Below are 26,652 nucleotides of genomic sequence, written 5' to 3' on the forward strand. Positions count from 1 at the left end.
TTCTACTTCATTTATACAAATACCCAACAGCTATTAATAAAACCTATTTACTCGTTAAATAGTATACTAAACACATCTCAACCTTTTCGGAGGCGGCGCAAAATTAAAAATACCCGAATATAAACAGCTGTTGAGTATTTGTATAAATGAAGTAGAAATTATTTCATATTTTTTAGTGCATTTCGAAGTCGGTTGTATTTTTTGTTAAAAATTATTTTAGGCTGTAGTTCCGAATAGCCCCGGTGGCCGATCGACATGGGCTTTGGAGGGGGAAGAGGGGGGAGGGAGAAAACCCCAAATATCAAACGGTATCCACATCAGACCAGTAGTTCCGGATATATTAATGAAAAACTTTCGCAGAATGCATAGAATTTTGCCTATACAGACATGACTAACACAACCATCCCCGCTGTAGAAACCGTGGTCGTCAAGCGTCAAGCAGTCGATGGCACAGTAGGGGGTCTCGACCTGGGTATCTACATGGTGTCGTATATATATAAAGCGCATTATTTTGTAAACTGTGGTTCACGTTTACATTAATCTCATCGTTTTACTCGTTTTGATATGCTGAATACGAATATGATTTTTGTTTTTAATGGAAATAACAAGCTGTCGAAATATTCGCAAACAACTTTACACAGAATTTTACCCAATAATGTAAGGCATATGTAAGGCGAATTTGCCAGTTATACATATACGAACAGAAGGTAACACTTTGTTCGTCTACGAATATCAAACCGTAGTAGGTTAGGTTAGGTTATATTCTCCGTGGCGGGGGTGCCGGGGGAGGGGCAAAGCCTAAAACACAAGAATAATTACTTTAAATACAATGGTACAATGATCACAACTGAATGAGACACCCTATAGATTACAATGGTACAATGATCACAACTGAATGAGACACCCTACTCAGGTCGAGGCCCCCTACTGTGTCATCGGCTACTTGACACTCGACGACCACGATTTCTACAGCGGGGATGGTTGTGTTAGTGATATCTGTATAGGCAGAATTCTATGTATTCTGCGAAAGTTTTTAATTAATATCTCCGAAACTACTGGTCTGATGTGGATACCGTTTGATATTTGGGGTCTTCCCCCCCCCCCCCCCCCTCCCCCCCCCCCCCTCCAAAGGGGGACCACCCCCTCCGCCGGGGCTATTCGGAACTATACCCTTATTTTATTTCATACTTTTTAATGGAACGAGCAGTATTTGTAGGATGTCGTAAGGTGGTTCACCGTTCTTATTGGTTAATTGCAATAACGATAGTGGCTGAACTTCGTCTTGGGGGACCAAAAATTTCTGGATGAAAAGTATCAAATCTTATGGTTTTTACCTGAAACATTCGAAAATGCAAGTTAAATGTCCAGGAAACCAATAGTTTAAGAAATACAAGTGTTTAAAAATGTACGTATTTAGTGACGTTTGACAGGTTACAACGACGCCATGTTGCTCCTACCCATCTTCTGATTGGTTCGCACGAAGGTTCGCGCGTAAATTTCAATCTGTTCATTTATTTCAGGTATCATTTGTTAACTCTATCAATTTTTTTATGGAACTGTTATATTCTTCGTAACATTATTGTCGGAACTGTCTTTTATTGTTGCTGTGTTTTTTGTATCATTTATTTATTTTTTGTGTGTTTTTTCTATTTTTTATTTATTTTTTTTGTGTTTTTTCTATCTTTTATTTATTTTTTGTGTGTTTTTTCTATCTTTTATTTATTTTTTGTGTGTTTTTTATATTTTTTGTGTTTTTTTGTATATTTCGATATAATGAGTACGATAAAATATAATTTATGCAGGTATTTGAATTTTATGTGTTATTTTCTTTAATATAATTTATACATTTTAATTTTCTGTATATTTTGTATGTAGTATCTGTGTTTTTATGAATTTCATTTAATATGATTTATGCAGCTTGCCCGCTTCGAAGGAATCGGCTGTTTCATGGGCCAGGGAGAAAGGACTCCTACGTACTACAAGAAATTGTAGTACCCATCGCCGGCCCATGAAGCTTTACGCAGGCGGGGAACACGGTCTTGGCCGTTTCCGATGCCCTGCTGGCCGCGGTAACTGCAAACAGTACGCGGCCACAGTCGATTCCTTCTTTCAGGATGTCCGTCTGCCCTTACATAAGGCAATAAAGTAAATTTTCATTTGAAATCATTTGATTATTAATTTCAATTAAATTTATAATCGGTTCTTATATATATATATTTTTTTTTAAGGCTTATGTATTGCTTCACTTCCGACTTCTCCTACGAGGTTACCGCAACGGAGGTATCCGACGTAGGAGAAGATGAGGAAGTGTTGTCAACGGACACGATTGCAGCGTGGTTCCGCTACTGTCGGGAGATGATAGTGGACCACGTTTGCAAAATGCAAGCGGGCAAGCCGAAATTAGGCGGGATCGATGAAGGAGGTTCTGCAATCGTTGTACAGGTAATTTTTATACTGTTTTCAATTAATTTTGTTATTATTCCTGTTTTGTACTACTACACTTTAAATATTATTTCAGATCGAATAAAAATATTATTCAGATCGAGGCCAAATTTGGAAAACGGAAGTACAGTAATGTCTCTCACATTGCCCATACTGACGGACGCCTCACATTGTCCCTACGCTGTTTCTACGCTTATGTATACGTCACTTCTGCGCTTATGTTATCTCGATGGAAGTCAGTCAAGCATGTGATGTATGTAATGTGACACGCGACGCGGTCCTTTTGATGAGAGTTCCAGTGTTAGTAATTTATAATAAAGGAATATAACTTTTTTATTTTCACTTTTTTCTATTTATCAATTTTTTTCACATATTGCCAAGATTTTTACGATTAAAATGAGTCCAAACGCGATATAATTCGGACTAAATTTATTTATTAAGGCTTATTAAATAACTCACATGTGTAAATATGTATTATATTTCATACATAAATAGTTTAAAATTATTTAACGCGATTGAAAAATCTATTGAGTTTCAAACGTAGGCTGTACCACCACATTGTCCCTAAAACGTAGGCTGTACCACCACATTGTCCCTAAAACGTAGGCTGTACCATCACATTGCCCCTGAAACGTAGGCTGTACCACCGCATTGTCCCTACAACGTAGGCTGTACCACCGCATTGTCCCTCGAATGTAAGCTTTTTCCACATTATCCAGACACAAGTTACGTATTCAACAGATAATGTGTACAAATATTTTGTGTATTTTTTCTAGAAATCCGCTTTTGTAATTCATTTAAAGCGATGATGAAATGAATTACCTAATAGGTATTAATAAGTAAAGGTGATCCAAATTATATTGTGTTTGGTTTCATTTTAATCGCAAAAATCTCTCCAATATGATAAAAGTAATTGCATATTAAAAAAGTTAAAAATAAAAAAGTTTATATGTAGTACTGATTTTTAAATCTTTCATTTGCCCGACTCTAATTCTGTCTTTCTCTTTTATTCGCTGTCCTTTTCTTTGTTCGGCAAACTACAAAGGCGAGCTGCGAGGCTGGAAAAACGATTCTAGTCTTCCCAAGTTGCCCACTTTCGATTCCTACCTAACGGGCAATGTGAGAGAGATTACTGTACAACCGTGGCCGTATACTCGACGGCCACTGGGTACTTGGCATGGTCGACACATCGACCAACGATTGTAGAATGGTTGTCGTTCAAGACCGGGAAGCGGCAACCTTGATCCCCCTAATTAAAGAAAATGTTGCTGCAGGCAGTGAGATCCATACGGACTCATTTAGGAGTTACATGGGTCTCGCTGCTGAAGGATTCATCCATAAGATGGTGAATCATAGCGTCGAATTTGTTGGTAATTATTTCAGTTTGGTTAGGCTATATTAAAATTTCCGGCCGCCGCAAGGCGGTCGGTCACAATGGTGTGATATTAAATTAATGTTTTGTGTATCTTTTAATTACAGCGCCTGATGGAACTCATACGCAACAAATTGAAGCGAACTGGCGACCGGCAAAGGATTGGATGCGCGGAAGAGGCCGCTTCCATGACGAAGACTTTGCCGATCGCCTGTGTGAGTATTTGTGGAGAAAATACTGCAAAACTCACACAATTCATCTTATGGATTCCTTGATCGCAGCAATCAAGAAGCAGTATGTTTTCGAATAAGGTAACTTGAACTTAGTCACTTAAACGAACCAATCAGATGATGGGTAGAAACAATATGGCGTCACTCTAACCTCTGAAATGTCACTAAATACGTACATTTTTAAACACTTGTATTTCTTAAACTATTGGTTTCCTGGACATTTAACTTGTATTTTCTAAAATTTCAGGTCAAAAACAACAACAAAAAAAAAAAAGGACCCCTTAATTTTTGGTCCCCCAAGACGAAGTTTTACCACGATAGTTTTTAACGATACCAAGTTCCATACATTTTTGCAAGTGGGATCATCGCGGAAATATCTCTTATTAAATACGAAAGGTTTCATCGCAATCGGTACATGCCTTGTAGAGTATACATATGTATATAGAAACAGTAGAGAATCGGCGACTGCATGCTGACTCATACACCGGTAGAGACACGTAGGCATATGTATAATTCAATGCAGTAGTAACAATAGTTTTTCACGAATATCTCGGAAACTAAAACTTTCCGTTAATTATGCATAATGAAAAAGTTGTTCAGAATTATGCCCCCGACAACATATTAAAAGGTCATTGAAATTGTCCAATCTTGAGATTAAAAGCTTCCTCTATTTTGCAATAACAATGAAAAAATGAAAAATTATTTTTCACTGGGACCAATCGGAAGACATACCCTACAAGATGCAAAAGGTTTCGTTCCGATTGTTCCATCCATCTCGGAGTAATCGGTGAACACACAAAAAAAAAAATATACAGTAATGCTTGGAAATAAGCAAGTGGTCTCTGCTTCGAAATAAGCAACTCGCTATCCCCTCTTCTTTGTTTGAAGTCGCCCGCAAAGTGAGAGGTACGAGAAATGAGTAAGAGGTCTATGAAAGCGCGGAGCCGATGTTTAGGGTAATAAATTTCAGGCTCGACTGAGCATTGACATCGGTTAGTAGAAGAAGGATGGAATATATATAATGCTTTCTCAGTCGGGTATATTTGCTTCGAAATAAAGCATAGTGCGTGTTCGCGTCGCGCGATTGCATACTTGCTCGAGCGGTTTGTTTCAAATTTGGCGCTGCGTGAGGGTGTGCGGTTGGACGTTGTCACGCGACACTGCGCAGGCGCGAGCGGCGTGTCGGTGGTGGTGGCGGGGTATGGCCCGGGACGGGGCCCGCGCATTGAACCGTGATCGGTCAATTTGTGCGGGTGTTTCCCAAAGTTTTTCCAAGTTTTCCAAATTTGTAAAGGAGCGAATTGTGGTTTGGATCTGATACTGGTGGTGTTCGTTGACGGGCGCTGTGGCTGTCGTGCGTGTGTCCTATTGTTGAAGCACTAGGTGCTGTCATTTGTCTGCACGGCCGGGCGATCTTGTGGGTGGTTCAAACGGCTAAATGTGCGCACAGTTCGGCGATCGGTTGATTCTGCCCACCTGGCTAGCCGTACAGTTAGTGGTGCGATTTTACGGCCACTTTGTCCTCTTTGCCGGGACGCCTCCTGTGATCAGGGTTTGTAATTTTTTGGTAAGGACCACGACGATTTGTTGCGACGTCGGCGGGACACCATCCGATACGATTGGTAAGAGAGCTCTCGATTGTACGAATTTATAACAGTGTGAATGATTATGCAAGTGCATGGTAGTTTTAAGATCTAGTTTAATTCACGGTTTTTTACTTTGTATATTTTGTTTTTATCATTTTATGTATATATTCTTTTAGTTTAATTTGTTTGCTGGGACCAGGCTTTTTCCCCACTTTCGACTGGGGTTTTTTACAGCCGGTACCCGTAGAGTAGAGTCAGTAGGTTTTGAGATATTAAATTTATTTTCATTCTAACTATATATCAGTTGTTGTATTTATTTACCGGTGACGCCAATTCCACCTCATGTCCTTCCTCATTTATTGTAACTCCGAATAGTCGGAATAGTGCGAGAATGAGAGGGCATGCTATATTCTATCCTTGTTCAAAAAATAACATCGTTGCTCGACCGATCACTTTATGATTTGCCGCTACCTCGGATCTCTCACTCGTTTCTCGCGTTCTCTATCGTCCCGTTTCGAGAACAAAGTCAAGCCGAATAGCAACCTGCTTCGAAATAAGCAACTGTTCGGTCCCGAGTCACTTGCTTATTTCGAAGCATTACTGTATATATATATATATATACAGGGTGTTACCTGTAACGTTAATCACGATTTTTTACCCACTTGCAGTCATCTGGCAAAAAAAAGTTTAGAACAAGAGTTGCAGGGTATGAAGTGCACAATAAATATCAGTAAATAAATGTCGAAAACAGTTTATTTTGGTGGCTAAATCAAGGTCACCTTGGGTTTTACGAATAGGAACACATATTTTTTTTTCTACCATATTGTAAAGGACATCGAGACGAATTCAAAACACATATTACATGATATTTTTACTAATATATTACTTGATTTACAAAAGCGGAAATGTGAAGTATTTAGCTTTTCGTCGTATTTGACTCTGACAGTGTAAACATTATTTCACTCCGAAAAGATTACTGTAAACACGCGTAATGTAAACACGCGACTAGAACATAAGAAAAATGCATAATGCATTCCGCCTTCTGCTAAATACTTCACATTTCCACTTTTGTAAATCAAGTAATATGTTAGTAAAAATATCATGTAATATGTGTTTTGAATTCGTCTCGATGTCCTCTACAATATGGTAGAAAAAAAAAAATGTGTTCCTATTCGTAAAACCCAAGGTGACCTTGATTTAGCCACCAAAATAAACTGTTTTCGACATTTTTTTACTGATATTTATTGTGCACTTCATACCCTGCAACTCTTGTTCTAAACTTTTTTTTGCCAGATGGTTGCAAGTGGGTAAAAAATCGTGAGTAACGTTACAGGTGACACCCTGTATATATACAGGGTGTCCCAGAACTGGGGTAGGAACGGAAGAGGGATGATTGATGAGGTCATTCTAAACAACTTTTTCCTTTGCCAAAATGTTAGTTAAGGCTTCGTTTTCGAGTTATTATCGAAAAACACTGGCCAATCAGAGCGCGCCGTTAGAGCGGGCCGAACCACGAGAGTGTTGGGTATGTTCCGCGCGGTCGTGATCAAGTGCATCGGCACCACGTTGGTGTAATAGGATTCGTTGTTCATGAGTAATCAATAATTCGATACAATTATTCTTTTCTTTTTTTTATTCATTATCCGATGCAACTTCTATTCAACGAATCCCATCATACCGACGTAGCGCGCTCTGATTGGCCAGTGTTTTTCGTTAATAACTCGAAAACGAAGCCTTAACCAACATTTTGGCAAAGGAAAAAGTTGTTTAGAATGACCTCACCAACCATTCCTCTTCCGTTCCTACCCCAGTTCTGGGACACCCTGTATACTGATCGAATTGAGTAACCTCCTCCTTTTCGAAGTCGGTTAAAAATATTCCGACATATGTACTTGAATCAATTTCTACTTTGCTGCAAAGTAAGCAAATAAATTTGCTAGATTGTCAAAATCACATTACGCGTCTAATATCTATTCTGCAAGATGAGCGTGTTCAGTTTAGCAACATTTTCAAAGAATGCGAAAGTTACAGTCGGTCAATTGGAATAGTTATTACAATTCCCCGGATTGTCTCAAAACAGACCAAAAGTGCAAATTATACAACAAATGATTCTGAAGAATATTTCAAACTTAGTCTATTCTTACCATATATACAGGGTGTCCCACCACATCTGTTATAAAGTTATAACTCCAAAACTATCGGCCGTAGCCAAAATTGTAAATATGGAAATTGCATGGTAAAATAGGGCGCATGTTTCAGCGTGAAGGAATTTTTGTTAACTTTGTTATTTTACGAAATATGATGGTCAAGTTTCGTTTTTCAAATGGAACCACATATTTTGTTTTGGTTTATTTGATAGTACTTTTCAAAACGAATTCACTGACCTGTCATGTATACACCCTATTTTAATTAGTTTGCAAGATATAACGTTTACAAATTTCCCGATTTTCAGTAGATGCGTCTCGGTTTGAGTGGCAAGTTGTAAAAGCGGCCCTACTGTTGCGGTAAGTGTCATAGCGGGGGTCTACACTAGGAACGGCAGACCCAAAGAATAACCGCTGTGGCACTTACCGCAACAATAGGGCCGCTTTTACGACTTGCTACTCAAACCGAGACGCATCTACTGAAAATCGGGAAATTTGTAAACGTTATATCTTGAAAACTAATTAAAATCGAGTGTATACATTAAAGCTTAATAAATTCGTCTTGAGAAGCACTATCACATGAACTAAAAAAAAATATATAGTTCCATTTGAAAAACGAAACTTGACCATCATATCTCGTAAAATAACAAAGTTAACAAAAATTCCTTCACGCTGAAACATGCGCCCTATTTTACCATGCAATTTCCATATTTACAATTTTGGCTACGGCCGATAGTTTTGGAGTTATAGCTTTATAACAGATGTGGTGGGACACCCTGTAGATTCACTTGTTAGTTCTTTTATAATTAGATTTTCTGAGGAAAACAAGAATATATTTATTCTTTTCCGATTATATCCATTGCCATAGCATCCAGAAAAGCATTGCCATAACTTCATCAATGTTTATTCAAAATTGATGAAACAACTACCATTTTAAAGCGTAAACCTTCTACTTTTTGATGCTGTAGGTGATTTTTATAAAATTATTGCTATAGAGGCAAAATTTAATTCGAAAGTGCAATGTGTAAACTGTAGAAATTTCTTAAGATTTGTTATGTTCTATGAAGTGTAAACAGTATTTACTGTGATTTTTATGTATATAACTTAAATATAAACTGCACTAATTCATATACTGAATAAATAAATATATATACATAATACTAACGTACATTACACTATACACAACATAAAACAAAACTTAAAGAAATAAAACAAAAGGCGAAATAGTAAATAATATTTATATATATAAAAGTTTCTTTGAAAAAACTGTTTCGAATGTCTGTTGCTACACTGTCTACTCTGCGATGGAACTGTTTCAACTTAATGCAGTCAGAAGACAGAAAATTTAGTTGAAGGCTTATCTTCAGCATAGCATAAACATTTCAAATGGCTATAATCTAAATATTTCTTTCAAAGGGGTTCCTAGTGTCGACCGCCTTTTCAACAAACAACGGACATTTCGAATTCGTTAGAATGCCCTTCGGCTTAAGGGCACAGACTCCTTCGAGGCCTCCTCTGAATCGATATAAGCGCCATTGGAAAGAATCGAGCAATCGTGGAAACACATAATTGAGAAATTCGACTGTAGCGGCGCCATCCGTTAGTTACTAGATTCATGTTGTCTTCAGGTTGGCAGTACCATGTCTAGGGTAAGCTAGCGCATACGAATCTATGATATATATATTCATTGTATCAAAGGAAAAGAAGAAGCAAGAAAGTAAAAAAGTATTCTCGCAACACGTGCTAGTTATTTATCCTTCTTCCCGAATAATTCCGCTACACGACATTTGACGGTGCGACATCTAACGTCATTATGCAGAATAAGAAACGAAAATGAGGTGGCGTAGTTGTCGAATCACATCATTTTAGAGATTCTTTCGCGGTGTTGCCACATCTGTGACAATCCTGACCATCTAGCAAAATGAATTCGCTCGAGCCGAGCGAGATTTTAATTCCAGGCGGACATAGAAAAGGACAGCGCGATAGGAAGAGAAAGAGTATCATGAATGAAACAACGTAGGGCCGATCGGCGGAAATGTATGTCACACGCTACGACAGATTCGATGAATACACATAACGTACGCGACTATAAAACTTATACGAATAAAAACTACATTGCATTAATAATTTCAGAAAAGGAATGAACAATAAAGACATGTAAATTAATCTATATATACAATATTTATTCATTCAAATATAATCAATAAATATGAACAATGATTGGCCGTCGCCCGCCGTCTGCTCCGGCCTCTTCTTTCTCCACGGCGCGCCGTGGAACGAGTAAGGCAAATAACTGGACATGCCAATAACTTCGGAACTGCTTAGAATTTTGTTCTATAAATTTGCACACTTTTTATTCATATCAAGCACAATAACTGAGATAAAAAATGACGCAATCCTTCAAGGCTATATACATCTAACCCTTTTTCGCACATATTGTACAAAAATTATTAGGTGTATCTTGTAGTCACGGTTAATTATTAAATATAAAAACGTGAAAAATATATAAATTTAAAAACTAATTACCTATGCATCGATATCCATTGGAGTTTCCTCTCCTTCAACAGTTTCATCGATGTCTGTTAAGATTAGGAGTTCCATTGCTTCAGGAATTAACAGTTATTTTATAGATTTTACTAATCGAGGTCGGAGAGATGAGATAAATGGGTCAGATGTTACTAGCAAATTGTGCAGGATATCTTCATTGGTTGATTGTCTATTACACTTTCTTGACTTATATTCCCGGAATTTTCTAAATTCTTTATCACGAGCTTCCTGAGCTTCTTCTGATAACTGACCAATGGGAACTATTGCTTCTTCAATAATCTTTTCTCCGTGCATTAAAATCTTATGTACTGTTACGGGCATGTAGTACCAGGGATAAAGTGTTACAAATAATTTAGCAGTTTCGTAAGAATAATGACCGAATTTTTTAACATTAATTTTTTGTCCAGACGATATGACCTGAAGAATGACGGAAAATCTGTGTATTATATTTTCATTTATTCCTGTTATTTGAGCTGTGATTTTCGGATTTTTGAAGAATCTTCGTGCGGTATTGCCGTCGTTAAAGGTCCCACCTCCTTGTTTAACCCGGTCTACAATTAACCCTAATTCGCAGCGAAATTTTGTTTGAACCAATAATTTTTTGTCTGCTTGTAGTTTTTTATATTCAGGTCTAGAAGCTGACCACTTTTTAAAATCAAGGTTATATGATAGGTGTAAGAGGCATTCAAAAAAACGAAGTTTGGCGTGTAAAGGGGATAGTCCAAATTTATAGTATCTCTCGTTACATGAATTTTTATCAATTTGTGTCAAATCGTTCATACACTTTGGTGTTGCACCGCAAATGTAACATCTCATAGCGGAACTCGTTTCTGACAACACATTACAGATTTTTCCGTCTACCATTGTCATGACTAATTGGTGACTAATTTCAGTCGAATTAATGACTGTAGGAATTAACGACGATATTTCTTCGTTAATGCGTTCAACTTCTGTATGAATGACCTCAGGTGTTTCTTTGCAAAATGTAAATTTTATAGGTCTACAGAAGGATGTGGAAGAAGGTGTTGGGTTGTGCCATAATATTTTTTCATTGCTTGGGTTGAATAATTTTATTGGAACTAACGTTGATACAAATATCGCAGAATCATCGTTATCACCTTCACTTGAAAATCTTTGTTTGTACATGCTTTGGCTAGAAGCACCATCACATCCCCATTTTGAAATTAAAACTAATTTATTATTGTTATTACTATCGCTTCTATTATTGTTGTTGTTGTTGTTACTATTACTATCACTATTATTATTATTATTACTATTACTATCATTATTATCATTATTATTATTATTATTATTATTATTATTTACTTGTATTGTAGCCAATATTCGAAGTACTGTATGATTTAACAAAGACTGCAATTTTATAGATGCCCCTCTCTCAGTAATATAAATTGATTCCTTTTCCGGATAGCAGTCTAATTTAGCTTTTTGAATGGCATAATATGATGGATATTGGTTTGTCCCACCTTCACTCGAAATATCTCTCAACATTCTGTATTGTGACTTGGAAAGGTCTAAAGTAGTCATAAGAGATAAAGCTTTCTCTTTACTGTACAATTCGGTTTTCGGACACTTCTCTTCACAAAAATTCCTCACCTTCTGAATTTCCGTTGGATTTCTTAAAAGGAATTCTAAAATTTTTGCAATGTCGTCTTTTCCTTCTTTCCTGGAGGTAATTTTGGCTGCAAACATGAGTTCTTCGCTTGTGAAATTATTTCTAAGCTCTTCTGTCCTGCGCATTTTATGAACATTCGGTGAATGGTTTTTGATTAAAGGAGTTTGATATTTTTGTATTGGCCCGTTGTTCTGGAAAGGAAAATTTCATCTCTAGCCATTCCTTGTTGTTTTTTAAAAAGTAATCCTTATTACGACGCGCTGTTATCCATCTTTTATGTAAATTAACCAAAAACTTCCTTATTTTATCTTTAATCGCATTTAACATTTCCTCCGACATGTCAACTGAAGAAATGAGGTTAAGAATTTCGCTTGTAATTGGTTTATAATTGTTAAAACTATAATTTAATTGGAGTATGTAATTATAAAGATCACCATTAGTATTAATATTTTCCATTTTTTTAAACTAAATTAAACAATTAAAGAAATTAAATTAAACAAATTAAAGAAATTTTTATAAAATAATTACTGCACAAATATACGTAACACTCGCGACGCGTTGAAAATAATTGAACGATCAATGAGTTTATCGATCGATGCTAGACGTGTCGCTACGATCGATCATATCTGTTGCCCGAGATTAAACATAAACTGAAATGTTTATATTAAATTTGCTTTATTAATCGCAGCTAGTAGCAGCTAATTTTTGTACCATTTAAAACCATATTACCTAAGGATTAAATTCCGCTATCTTAGACGTTGGGCAACTTTGAGCAAAATTTTAAATTATTAATTGAATTATTATGGTATCAAGTACAACACATTGTTATTTTATACCATTGTTTAGCAATGAAATTTAAGTTAATTCCCAATTTCTTTTGTATAAAATCATTGATAATAAGACACCTGATAATATGTAAAATATTGGAAATTTAGAAATTAATAGCATGCATGCAATAATTGCATAAAGTGGGAGCACTGGAGAACAGTAAGATCGACATTTTCGTAAAGTTCAGATTCACATACAATATAATCAAACCTAACGTGAATGTAAAGTTTATTTCGTTGTGTCTTCTATTACTATGATAACTTAATAAAGATTTAATGCAGTTCTAATACAGACTATCGGCACTAAAAATTTTAGTCGATGTCCAAGGAAAAAGATGTTTCGTCCCACTGTGCGCAGCGGCCAAGATGGATGTAATTTCATTCAATCGCCATTTTCTTGAAAAAGTGCAAAAAAGTGCAACCGATTTTTTCAGATTCTGATAGAGGAAGGTTCACTCTTTCCTGTAGTAATAATTAAATATGTGGCAAATTGTGGCATTTTTTTAAAATGAAGCTCAAAGTTGAGATTTTAGTTAAATGTAGGTATTTCGTTTCAATCAGATCCCATTATTTATAAATAGTTGTTATATTGAACACTTTTATTAAACCGAAATAAAGTTTTGGATGACGAATATACACGTTGCAATGATTAATAATAATAGTTAATAAGGCAGTTAACTGGTTAATAATCGTATCTGTTACTGCTTTTCCATTTTCGCGCGCAGCGGCCAAGATGAGTGTAATTTCATTCAATCGCCATTTTCTTGAAAAAGTACAAAAAAGTGCAACCGATTTTTTCAGATTCTGATAGAGGAAGGTTCACTCTTTCCTGTAGTAATAATTAAATATGTAGCAAATTGTGGCATTTTTTTAAAATCAAGCTCAAAGTTGAGATTTTATTTAAATGTACTTCGTTTCAATCAGATCCTATTATTTAAAAAGTTGTTAACATTTTGATTTACTTTATGCACTGAATAGAATCTATACTATCCTAGTAAACTTTATCATTCATTTGAATTGTATCTTTCTGAGTAAAATTCATTAGAATCGTACATTGAAGTTACGGGTAATATTATCAGCGTTTTGTTTTGACGAATTTCTACTGACTTTGAGAGCGAACCACGGCAAAACGGAAGCAAATATCAAAAAACGGATCACACTACGTTAAACTACAGTTTATTCTCTATCGATGTATGTAATTAGTTTTTCAATTTTCGAATTCACGAAAATCGAATTTTGATCGCCGAAAGCCGTTTTGTCCCACTGTGCTGCGCACGATGATAGTGTTACGTTGCGCGCGTGCGACGGCGCAACGTAAAAAGGAAAGATAAATATAATAATAATAAGTGGAGATATAGGTAGTTAAATTTCAATTAATTGGTTGGAATTCAACCCCTAATTCCTGCTTCCCTATTTTAGCGCGATGGTTGGTATCGCTGCCACCAGTCTCGAGCGTGTTAACGCTCTCGACAAATTAAAAGACGAAAGACAAAAGTTGATAAGATGTTAAAGATCAAGATTATTAGCCTTTCGTTGGGTTCGTTCAACGCTCAGTCCCGTACGGGACCCTCCTTGAATCTGGGTATGTTGGTAGGCGTGTTTTAACTGAAACGTGGTGTGGTGTGTTCGAAATAAATGGAAACTGTTTAACTAAATGAAACTGGTTTAATCGTGAATGAAAATCAGATAGTAGCCAAAAGTATGAGTTCAATAATTTAGAAATTTCGTTAAATTGAAAATACCAGTTTTGCAAAAATGTGAACAAATGTAAAGATGCTTAAAATTAATTAACAAATATGATTGTATAAAGCGCTCTAATATCACAACTGAAACCGACGAGTATATTACCGGGCGCGTAAAAATGATTATAACAATTTCGCTTTCCAAATTTAACTATACAATTGGCGGTTTCCGCCTGCGGTACACCCCAGCCTGAGAAATTCTCGTAACTCTCGAAAGAGCTGGACTAAGGTGCCCCTCAGATGATGGAAAAGAAATTGGAATTGCGAAATTGTAATAAACGGAAAATAGTATTTAATATTGAATGATATCGATACCTCGTACGGTGGAACGATCTGACCTGAGGAATTCTCGTAACCCTGAAGGGCTGGACCAGATCGCCCGTTTTGACAACTGAATAAACGTCGTGATCGAAAAATGTAACTGAAACGACTTACCGTTATGCTGAACAATAAAATACAAGATAATTCGCTTGCTAAGATTCGGTGTATTCGCTTGATGATCTGGAACACCAAAGAACGATAAGATTTCCGATCACACACTTGTCGCGGCGAAAACGAATTATCGGATGAGAACGTCGACGAGAGACAGACACAAATGATGATATACGAGATTAATAAAATTTATAATACGCGAATGAATTTAATACGGAATCTACGCGAGCAAAACGATTTAAAATCGGAAAGAAAAGATAGAAATTTAGGTAGAAGGAAGATTTTAACGTGCGCGTCTGTGAGTCCTTATTCAGAATTCCGATTATTTTAACTACCACGGCACTCTGCCTCGCTACGCGGAGGACTTTACCGCAGAGAAAATATCGCGAACTTCCGAATAACTCTGTCTCTCGGACACACGGGCTCCCGATCACGTACTTACGATTGATCGATCAAGAGTGACAAATTTCGTGCGCGATCGACGGCCGAAGGGCCCGTCGCGCGAACATCGTCCTTGGAGGGGACGGTTTGGCGAATCATAGCCCGTTTTCGGAAGTGTCGCGTGCCCGGTGATTGGCTAAGACGCGCGAGCTAGACGAAGATCTTTCATCCCCTTTCTTTGGTGTTCCTTCCTTTTCTCATTTGTCGCCATGAAAGTTTCAACGGTTTTCAGAAACTACGCAGTATTTCTCGTTATACATATAATTGATTAACGGCATTTATTCGAGATGTAACTATTAGTTTAATTGGAATGCAATTTGAGATTTGATATTGAGATATAGATTAAAATTGAAATATAGATGAAATCTAAATATCGGGTCTGATAGGAAACCGTCATCCGTATATCATGATCAAAATTATTCATTCCCGATTGCAAAAGACAGTATGATTTAATATATTTGAAAGGGGATGACGCGCTTACGGTGGTTGTAACGCCGTGGCGAATTATGCAATTTATCGCACATTAAAACTATCGCCTCGATGTATTCGGCATTTCGCATTTTATGAATTTTAAACAGTTCTAAATCTGGCGAACGTTCCTTCGAGAACGTTCCTTTGTTCAAAATTTGCCGTTATCGCTAGGCAGTTCTTAGAATTTCGATACAATAGTGTTTATTGCTTCGAACGACCCTTGATTTTCGAACGGCGGTCGAACGTTCGCGACGTTCGCTTTCGTAAGGGTTCTCAACTCTTACTTTCATTGTTTAAATTTGTTTCATCCATCCACTCTCTCATACTATTGTTACAATCAGGTAAAGATGGTCCTTGTTGGACCGGCTGACGCTTTGTGCAACAGAATGAGAAAGAGGTTTCTAACAAAAGAGTTATTACGATTTTCCCGTTTCTACGCAGTTACCAAGGGAAATTCCCGAAATGCGAAGCACTGGCTAACTGCGTAGCGCTGGTGTTATTGCTACGGCTTTCTCTCTCTCTCACTCGAGCTAACCCGAGTTTTTGTGCGTATTAGCTTCTTATTACAATGGCTGGCGACGATAGTTTCAAGGTGGGTCACGTAAGCTATTGAAAAGTAGAAAATAGAAACGGCCTTTCCTCGTGTACCTCGCATGAGAAATTCTCGTAACCCTCGAAAGAGCTTGACAAGATACACGATTCCAGGGTAGAGCAGGTAAAGAAGAGAAAGCGATAGAGGAAGTCAAAAATAGAAAAGAATTAAACTCAAACTCTTCCCTGTACATCCCTGCATGAGAAATTCTCGTAACCTCGAAAGGCTTGACAAGAATATACAAGGTCGAGGAGGAATGAAAAGGTTGGCGGAAAACCGAAACACCCGCCCATACGCCCCTTACATGAGAAATTCTCGTAACCCAAAAGGGCTTGATAAGGGACGCAAGGCGGATAAATTTCAAATTTTCCGCCGGGACGTAACAATAGAAAAACAGTACCAGATACGATTATTAACCAGTTAACTGCATTCCACGTGTATATTCGTCATCCAAAACTTTATTTCGTCCTTGCAATATGCCATAATAAATTTTCATAATTGTCGAAACTGTTTTCACGAATGATTTGGTATCGATCATAATAAATATAAATAAATATATTATAATAACACATGTCTTGTCATTTTTTAATTATTAAATCCGTTTCTCTTATAGTTATTAACAGTTTTGAGTCAATTTTTTGTTAAATGACATAAAATATGTCTAATAAGTGAAGGATATTGAACGCGCTACAGTTTATACGTGAATATCTTGACACCCTGTGGTTCAATATGATTTATATTATTACAACTTAAGTATCATAATGTAGGCAAAAACTTCCCAAAATTTCATTAAAATATTTCCAATAGAACCGAAGTTACGGAATTTTGATCGCCAAAAGCAGTTTTGTCCCACTGTGCGGCGGCGTCTGGATCATCGGAAATTGTTTGTGTTACGAAAATTGTTTTTATCTGAAATACAATAATGAATGTTTTATAAGAAGAAAAAACAATCGTAGGAATTCAGTGGCTACTGTTGTAGACATAATTTCCATGTCACGAAAAATCTAATTCCGCCACATTTATTACATAGAATAATCAACACTTTTACTTACTTGCGACGTCGACGGCCTCGAATTCTTCTTTCTCTTTTCTTGTCGTTAGACCTCTTTCTCCTGTTTCTTCTATCCTCTTTCTCTTCTTCCTCTTTTTCCTTGTCCATCTATGAAGAAAGTAATTTATGTATAGATAACGTAATATTAATTATGTAAGATTATACTTGCCGATTATACGTGATCAGGCAGCATATTTGCAGTCCATTTGCCCTGGTAACGCTTTCTTGAATATATCTATATATAATTTTTTAATTTTTTTCGAGAAGAGGGAAATGCTGTCTTCAATTTCTCAACGACAAAAATATTCATGCAATTCATAGGAATGAAAACTACAGGACATTAATAATTTCAAGAATGGAATAAGAAAAAAATTATTTCAGTTGAAAAAATAAATTTTGAGTTCTACGCTCGCTTCGCTCCAAAAAACCTCTTCTCGGGAATCCTTTCTTTGAAAAGCTGTAACAAACTTTTTAAACAAAACAAAGAAATATAGTATGGCGTTGCGTAACTCACGAGATCGTATGATCCGCGAGTACAATTGCTATTTCGTGCAATTGTGAACCACCAACAGAGTCAGTGGTACTGCACTTTACAGTGCAGTGCGACGCCGGACAGTAATAGTATTTTTTATTACTGTCCGCATAAGACCTTTTTTGATTTTTCGAAAGTCACTATTTTCAAATGTGTATACCGGTGTCGAACAACTCGCGAGATCGTATGATCCGCGAGTACAATTGCTATTTCGTGCAATTGTGAACCACCAACAGAGTCAGTGGTACTGCACTTTACAGTGCAGTGCGACGCCGGACAGTAATAGTATTTTTTATTACTGTCCGCATAAGACCTTTTTTGATTTTTCGAAAGTCACTATTTTCAAATGTGTATACCGGTGTCGAACAACTCGCGAGATCGTATGATCCGCGAGTACAATTGCTATTTCGTGCAATTGTGAACCACCAACAGAGTCAGTGGTACTGCACTTCACAGTGCAGTGCGACGCCGAACAGTAGCAATATTCGTGCTACTTTTTGAGAGAGACCTTTTGCGCTTTTCTAAGCTTGCTCTCTCCTTTGTTATAAATTGGGGCTCCCGAATGGGCATTCCTCTATTGTACCGGCTATCTATTAATTCCGGTAACATGCACAATAAATAAAAGTGAATTAATTTTGGCTCCATATTGTTTTGCCAAAAGTTATCGTCTCTATCGACTCTAATGTACTTTAACCCTTTTCGGGTCCAGATACAAAATAAGCAATATTTCCTACCTGTAACATGTAATTGTCCTTGTACCTGGTAGTAATAATAGTGGTTCTTGTTCAATGCATTTCCTTCTGCATTTGCAAATATGCACAATGCCCTTTTCGTCTACAGGTCCATCTGGCGAAGCTCCTAAGAACGGGATGGCACTATCAATAAATAAGCCACATTCTTTAATTTCAACACCAATGCACGCACTTAGTTCTTCACGTGCGAATTTTTTGCATTCTTGTCCATATTGCACTAATCAGTCGTGGATACACAAACGACTTCACTGAATTTGCACAGAACGTGCCAATTCGACGACGGCATATTCGTCCAAAATTAGAGGCCGTCAATAATTTAGATTTATAATTCAACCATCTCGGATTTTTTGCTTGACCGATGGTTTCTTCCTCAATGGCATCTCTACTATTTTGCCAATTCTGCAACATTTCCATATGTTTTGTTTGCTCTAATTCATAAATATTGTTAGCCATATCCGGCTTTTCAGCGTTTGGTCCGTAATTGGAATCCTTTTCAGAACGGAATTGTTTCCGCACGTGCTTCGTAATTTTTTATTCTTTTCTCTTTTCACTGTATTTCTCATTTTCTTTCTTCCTTCTATTTTTTATTTTGCGTAAAATAACGGGCGGTTTCTTGTTCATCGCCGTATTCAGACGCGACAACACTTGTTTTGTGTTATACTGCAGGACAGCAGCAGCATATCTTCCCGGGTAAGATCCTCCCTCGCCGAAATTCAATCTTTTTCCTCCTGTATATTTTGCGATGATTCCGTTGAAACTTTCGACGACATTATTGTTGCTGTTATACAGCAAACTCTCAGCATGCGCCAACAGAGGTCGAAGTATTTCTTTGATGTGTTCGTACACTCCTATCTTCATCAATTCGGGAACAATGTTCTTTTCATCTTTTTTACTCGTTCCATCGCAGAAGTACTGCAGTTTTGAACAATCTGCGTGTTCACCAAAAACGTGGCTAGGAACATTGTGTATGTCGGCATACAAATTCTTAATTTTCTCAGCGGTTGTTACTTGCTGACTGTATCTGTACTCTGCGGCTTTTACTATGTCCGCACGCATTCGCCGAATGCTATTTTCAACGATTCTTCTGAATGGACTAGGTGTTGTCATCTTTACAACTTCTTTCATTTTTCTGCAAAAGTTTCGCAACAAATGATTCGTGCATTCAATTTTTTTTACGCGAATCTGTGCTTAATATGGATCTGCATCTATAATTTTTTTATAAACGCTGCTGTCTCCATCAGCAATCAGTGTTGAATAAATGAGCCTATGTTTTTCTACGCTGGTCTTGAAGCCTTCGACTATAGCGTCACTTTCCATAGCCGTTGATGCTTGGCTTGCGCGGCAATTTTTGAAACAGATTTGCTTTCGTGGCTCTTTTTTCTTTTTCGCAGCACATCGACAAATCCTGCACACCTTGTTTCTCACACCGATAAATAAAACTTTCTTCGTGTGATATCCAATTATAACGCCGACTCCAGACGCGGAATCGTACGTTCCAGTCCGATATGATCGTTTTATCCAGCTTCCATCGGCCACAACGGGGATGTGAGGGATTCCACATCCGGAAACAATATCGCCACTTTCAATGGCCAAGCGTTTTTCTCCCTCTGCCGCTGCTACCATCTCTTCTGCTGCAGCAACAATTAATGTTTTCACTATTTTATCGTTATGTTTTCTAAATTCTTTCTTCGACATGGAGGGTATGTTCATCGCTGCAAGGAATTCCTCCATTTGGGCATAACTGCCTCCATTCACAATTGTTCCAGCAATGGCACACTGGTTTGTTTCCATTTTATTGCTTTCGTCAGGTTCACTGTGGACTTCACCTGTATATTTGCACATATCGCATATTACACTGAGGGTGGTCCTCAGGCCCGACCGTTTTATGCCGGTTATTTTCAGGTGTCTAATTCCACAGTCTTCCCTGTTTTTAGCATGGTCACCTATTTTTTGAAATTCGGCAAACATGTACTGCATGTCCACGATACTCAAGCCACTTGGTAGACAGAATTGTTCTTCAAGCTCGTTCGTTACAGTTTTCTCTATGATCAATTCTTCATTTTCGGAAGTTGTACCTTCTATATTTAACCCATCTTCTGTATTGTCCGTTTCTTCAATTTGAAACAATTCTTCCGTCGTTTCTTCAAACATTTCTGTAGAATTTGCCGTTTCTGTTTCATCATCCAATGGCAAGTAAATTTTCTCGGGAGTGTATGTTTGTCCATCGGATGTTGACGGCTCGGAAATATTCTGCAGGGCTAAACGCCGTCTTCTTTCGTGACATGCACTTTTTTTTTAATATCTTTTCGTACTAATTGGTAATTTTGGCCGACGACTTTTATTTTTTATTAAACACTGATCTTCATACTGATTTCTTATATCTTCACTCATTGTCACTATCCCACAACAATATTCACCTCTCACTTCACTTCACACTTTCAAAGCTTTGAAATAAATTCAATGATGCAATCTATTCCTTGCTTCGAATGCAACTAGCGTGAAAACTGTCGCGAAGACGTAAAACACAGTACCGAGAAACAGAGGGTATCGTGGCAGGAAATGTTTCTAAGGACTACGAAAAATAAAGAATGGCGTCGATATTCATTACAAAAAAAAGTTTTGAAGTTGTATTCATTTATAATATTATAATTTCAGATTATAAGAAAAAAATATAACATGAAAATAAAAATTCAATCTGTAAAATTAGAAATTAGAAATTAGGAAAGGGTCTATTTTATAAGTCAGTGACCACGGTCCTGATCCCCACCACCATGCGAGTGCTTTCAGCATCCATGACAGAAGACAGTCAAGCTTGAACATGACTGAAGAGAAGGTGCGTATAATCGGCAAGCAGAATATATCGTTAATATTACATTATTTACACATAAATTACTTTCATTATAGATGGAAATAGAGAAAGAGAGTAAGGAGGAAAGAGGAGAAAAAAAGAAGAAGAAAAAGGGAGAGAGACAGCGGAGAAAGTACAAAACGTAACAAAGGAAGAAGTAGAGAAGAGAGAAGAACCGCCGTCGACGTCGAAAGTAAGTAAAAACGTTCATTTTTCTATGTAATAAATGTGATACAGTTACATTATTCGTGAAACAGAAGTCATTATTACAATAGTATCATTAACTTCATAACTTAATAATTATATTATAACAAGTGTATTTTTAAGAGGTTCATAGTTACGGAATAACGACTCTGTCACACTTGGGTTGAGACGCTCTGTATATGCTGATATAATTATATTAAAATTCATTATTATATCTTAGATAAAAAAAATGATCAAACGATTATTGTACGGTGGACACCGCGGCGGCCACCGTGGGTGGCGAGGAGGACGGCGAGGAGGAAGGGGAGGCGGGCGCGGTGCGGGACAAAATGTAGTCCTTAATTTTTATAATAAATAAATTGAAATTAAAAAAGTATTACATGTTTCTTTATTTCGTATGTTGAAATATAGTTTAAGTATCAAAAATGAATTCTTTTAATTGAGCGACATTGGCCATAAGATAAAGGTCTGACTCTGTCTGCGTAGTCACTAGGTTTCTAGCCGTACCAGATCTAAGGGCCTGAGTCATAAACATATTGAAAAGCCCAGGCCGTTAGTTTTCCTTTCTGAAGTGGGCACCAGAAATCCTGTGCACATTTTAGAACGTAGTTCCATGCTGTTAGAATAAAGTTTTTATAATTAAATATAAAGAACTGTTTCGTGAATTATAATCCCATAACTCCGATATCCTATTCCCTTCTTTATATCATTAGTAGCGGATCTCCGGCGAATAATCGCGCCGAATCCGTGCGCGAGAATATTCGGGACGAGAAACAGAAAAATCGTGAAAGACAAAACCGATGTCGTTCCGTACGACAAAACACAGTCCGTCTCGCCAAACCATCGGTATCGTCATCTTACTGTCTCACTAGCACTCGCATTTATAGACGCGTTTAGAATTAGTGTAAAACTGTTGCATCCTCACTCCCTCCGATTCACCTTATTGAAATTATTAATGTCCTGTAGTTTTCATTCCTGTAAGTTTTATGGTCGCGTACGCTATGTGTATTATTTCGTTCTTGCTACCTCTCTTTCGTTCGCGCTGTCCTTTTGTATGTCCGGCAGGAATCAAAATCTTGTCAGTAAATGATAGATACATTAATAGGAATACAAACAGCACATTTACATCGCCTTCTGTGTCTTTTTGCATATAGAATATGCGAAATATTGCAAAATGTGCAAGTTTTATAATTCATTTCTCTGGCATATCTCTGTAATTTCATTGATAAAAAAAGATGATTATAGATATGAATAAAAAAGATTTATGGTTACACACATTAATATATGTATTGTTTCATTCTCACAGACTTCTTTCTCGGCTAAAGCCGGTTCATTGTGCTGATAGTTTAAATTTTAAATTGTAACAGGTGTGAATAGCGTGACAGAAGTGTAATACATTGCGGCAACTATGCCTTACTTGTGGCTATATTCACGTAGCCGTTTGTGATGTCAAATTAGAATTTACATTTATCGACTGATTTCTGTTTTTATCGACCCTGATGATAACGTGGTCAAATATACCATCAATGCCTCTGACGGAAAATCAATGAACTATTCTTCCGTCTATTTGACGTCTGATGCGTGCAAATCGTAAATTTCGTTTTACGTCTTCCAGAAGTGATAAATTGTGAAAAATCGAATTTCAGTGACATTGTGCTAGTTCAAGGAAGGGTGGTCTGGTGTGCTATGGGTGAAAAAACCATTAAATCGTCCAATATTTGCTAAAATGCAGCCGAACGCAGTATTCGGCAGCCATGTTGTTTGCTTACAACAGCGCGTCTGCCTCAATCTTACAGTGTCGAAAATATCATTTTTTTCTCAACGTATGGTGTTTATTAGCGTTCAAACGGACCAGACCACCCTGTGGTGAAGTCTACCCGTGGGTGCTGTACCCGCGAAAATTTCGTTTGTGCAATTATCGAGACGAAAAACGAAATCTACGAAATCGAGTGTCTCTCTCACGCATGGCGTATACATGCATGCTTTCCGTTGATTGTGTGAGCGCACGCATACAGGTCATGGCACAAGGAGTCTGTGCCCTTAAGAAATGCCCCGCCAACGTTTCAAAGATTGATGAATCGCGGCTTACACTGACTAATCGGTAATAACTGTTTTGTCTACATTGACGATATTATAGTTTTCGGTAAAACCTTAGAGGAGCACAACAAGAATTTAAAGATTCTATTTGAACGATTAAGGCAGTGCGGTTTAAGACTCCAACCCGACAAGTGCGAGTATCTAAAACCGGAATTAGAATATCTAGGTCACGTTATCTCGGCTAATGGTGTACAACCCAATCCTAAACGCATCGATAAGGTAAAAAAACTATCCCGTTCCCAAGACCGCAAAAAAAATTAAACAATTTTAAGGATTATGCGGATATTACAGAAAATTCGTAAAAGATTTTGCCAAAATCACGAGACCCCTTAACCAATTGTTAACGAAGGATACAGAATTCCAGTGGACTAACGAGCAACAAATAGCCTTCGAAACCTTGTGTAACGCATTAACAACTCAATCCGTTCTTCAATACCCAAACTGGGACTAACCCTTCGTATTGACCACGGACGCTAGTAATTATGCTTTAGGCGCGGTATTATCTCAAGGGCCAATAGGGAAGGATAAACCTACCGCGTACGCTTCACGAACGCTAAACAACGCGGAAACTCAATATTACAACGACGAAATCGATAAACTCTATACGGATCAAAAAACGATCGTACATTATATACGAAACCAAACTAGTGTAATCCTCAACGCCATGAAGGCAAATACCGTCCTGTTCAATAAAATACATACTCAGGTAGAAGCTATAAACGCGCGGTTCAATAGACTTCGGGACCTCTCGCAGGAAAACGAGATGAACATTCAAATCGACGAAGTAATTTTAGACTTAGAAACTAGCATTAGTGAAATACGCGAACAAGTTAGAAACATAGAAGATTTAACGTTTGACGCCAAACATGGCATTATAAAGCCTTATATATTGACACCCGAGCAACTTTTTAAAATACTCAGAGAACATGAGCACGTCGACAATATAGTCGAGATTGATGAGGCAAAAGTGGGAAAGCGGAAGTACAATAGGGGACGGGTTATTAAAGACCAGTGGGTATTCGATGCCATTGAACGAGACAGTGGCAAAATGTTCATCGTGCCCGTCAAGGACCGTTCTACTACCACGCCCATCAACATCATCAGACGTCGAATTGCTCCTGGATCAATAATTCATTCGGATTGCTGGCGTGCATACCATACACTTCGCAATTATGATTATACACACTTCACGATTAATCATTCAGAAAATTTTGTCAACCCACGAACTAGTGTCCACACGCAAAATATAGAGCGCCTATGGAGGGATATGCGAGGAGCAATACCTCAATTTGGGATTGTGGAAAGACATTACGTTCATTACATAGCGGAATTTGTTTTTAAAAAAAAATACTGTTTTAATGGAAGAATCGACGCTTTTTTTCAAATTATGCGTAGAATATATCCACTATAAAATAAATACACATAATAGATACTAACTAAGGTGAACTTTCTTTCTAAAACCTACAATCAAAATCACCGAAATTAAGTTTTCATGCGTGGAACGTCTTGAAGCAAAATGAAAAAACTGTAATGCTTCGTAACTTTGGAACAGATCGTGACCGCCACCTTCCTGGAGGTCAAGGTTACTCAGGGTCATGACCTTAACAACATATGTCAAGATCAAGGTCATTGGGAGTGGGGGTCCTATTATGCATAATTATCGATTTTTTTTACCGTACGTTTAGAATACCTTGAAAAATTATGATTAACACCTGTTACGTTCCGAACAGAAATTTTTACACGTTCTCCTCGTGTCCCCCCCCCCCCCCCCTGTCATCTTTTTGATGGGCCAGCTCCCATCGTCTTGATCCTCGACCTTGGTTGGAGGTGCGAACGGAAACCATGAACTTCGATAGCTTGTCTTGCATTCCGGACCACCCCGAATTGAACGCAAAAACGATCCTTGAAATTTCGAGATAGTCTATCTCCTCCAGACATAATTCCGATTGTTAACGTAACAAATTCCTTCCTCGAAATCAGCGTGGTCCCACGACTCAAAATCACGTGTCGTTCTTGGTACTGAATATCACCGGATGTAAACTCGAAACATCATTCGTGTGGTCCGATAATCTTGACCACTCTAGAACGTTCCTTATCGGTTCCGCGAGGATGAACAAAATTCCCTATACATACATTCTAATAATCCGAATTTTCTGCTAAATTCACTAAACACTATAATATTGTAATTCCGGCTCGCCGGTTAGTCCAAGTTGCGAATTTATATTTTTATTCGTTCAAATTCAGTAATTTGTAATAATTTTGAAAAGCATGTTTCCTTCCTATAACGTTAAGATTAAAGCAATTTTGTAAAATTTATTATATTCTAATGAATAACGAGGTCTTTGGTATGACAGGAAAAGTAAAGGAATATACGTGAATTAGAAAGAGAAAGATTAAAACAGAGAGAGGAACGCACATATCCCTGCTGCACCACCGATAAGCGAATCCCGCCTCTTTACGCATCGACACCGCCGCCTAATTCGTTAGGCGCACAACAACGCAATGTAAACAATTTCGGACGAGGCCCACTCTGGTCTTCTCCGAGAGGTGCAGATTGCGACACTCTTCGACGTACAATCGCGAGCAGCGTGTCGGCGGGTCCGCGAAGTGGTTTAGAGACGAGTTTTGTTCTCAATTGTTCGGAAGTAGCAAATAGGGCAAAAAACTCTATCTTCGTGTATCCCTTTTACTTTCGTTTATTTTGATTAT

The 26,652-nt window shown here is 37.5% G+C and overlaps 1 protein-coding gene across 14 annotated transcripts in view; it reads right to left on the minus strand.

Moving 5' to 3' along the window:
- LOC117611402 (uncharacterized) overlaps window positions 1-26,652 on the minus strand; it is a 171,212-nt gene that overhangs the window by 13,546 nt on the left and 131,014 nt on the right. For 6 of the 14 annotated variants that reach the window (XM_076689395.1, XM_076689399.1, XM_076689398.1 and 3 more), the window contains one exon: window positions 18,861-23,057. The exons of 3 other annotated variants lie outside the window; for them this stretch is intronic. In XM_076689395.1, coding sequence (XP_076545510.1) covers window positions 19,983-20,945 — 963 coding nt within the window. In that variant the 5' untranslated portion in view covers window positions 20,946-23,057 and the 3' untranslated portion in view covers window positions 18,861-19,982. Of the gene's footprint in view, window positions 1-14,054; window positions 17,369-17,511; window positions 17,619-17,679; window positions 17,978-18,860; window positions 23,058-26,652 lie in introns of those variants that run through there. 5 more of the 14 variants (XR_013062491.1, XM_076689400.1, XR_013062483.1 and 2 more) reach the window with 4 other exon arrangements.

The sequence above is a fragment of the Osmia lignaria genome, chromosome 8, assembly GCF_051020975.1.
Source record: "Osmia lignaria lignaria isolate PbOS001 chromosome 8, iyOsmLign1, whole genome shotgun sequence".
Classification (NCBI taxonomy): Eukaryota; Metazoa; Arthropoda; class Insecta; order Hymenoptera; family Megachilidae; genus Osmia; species Osmia lignaria.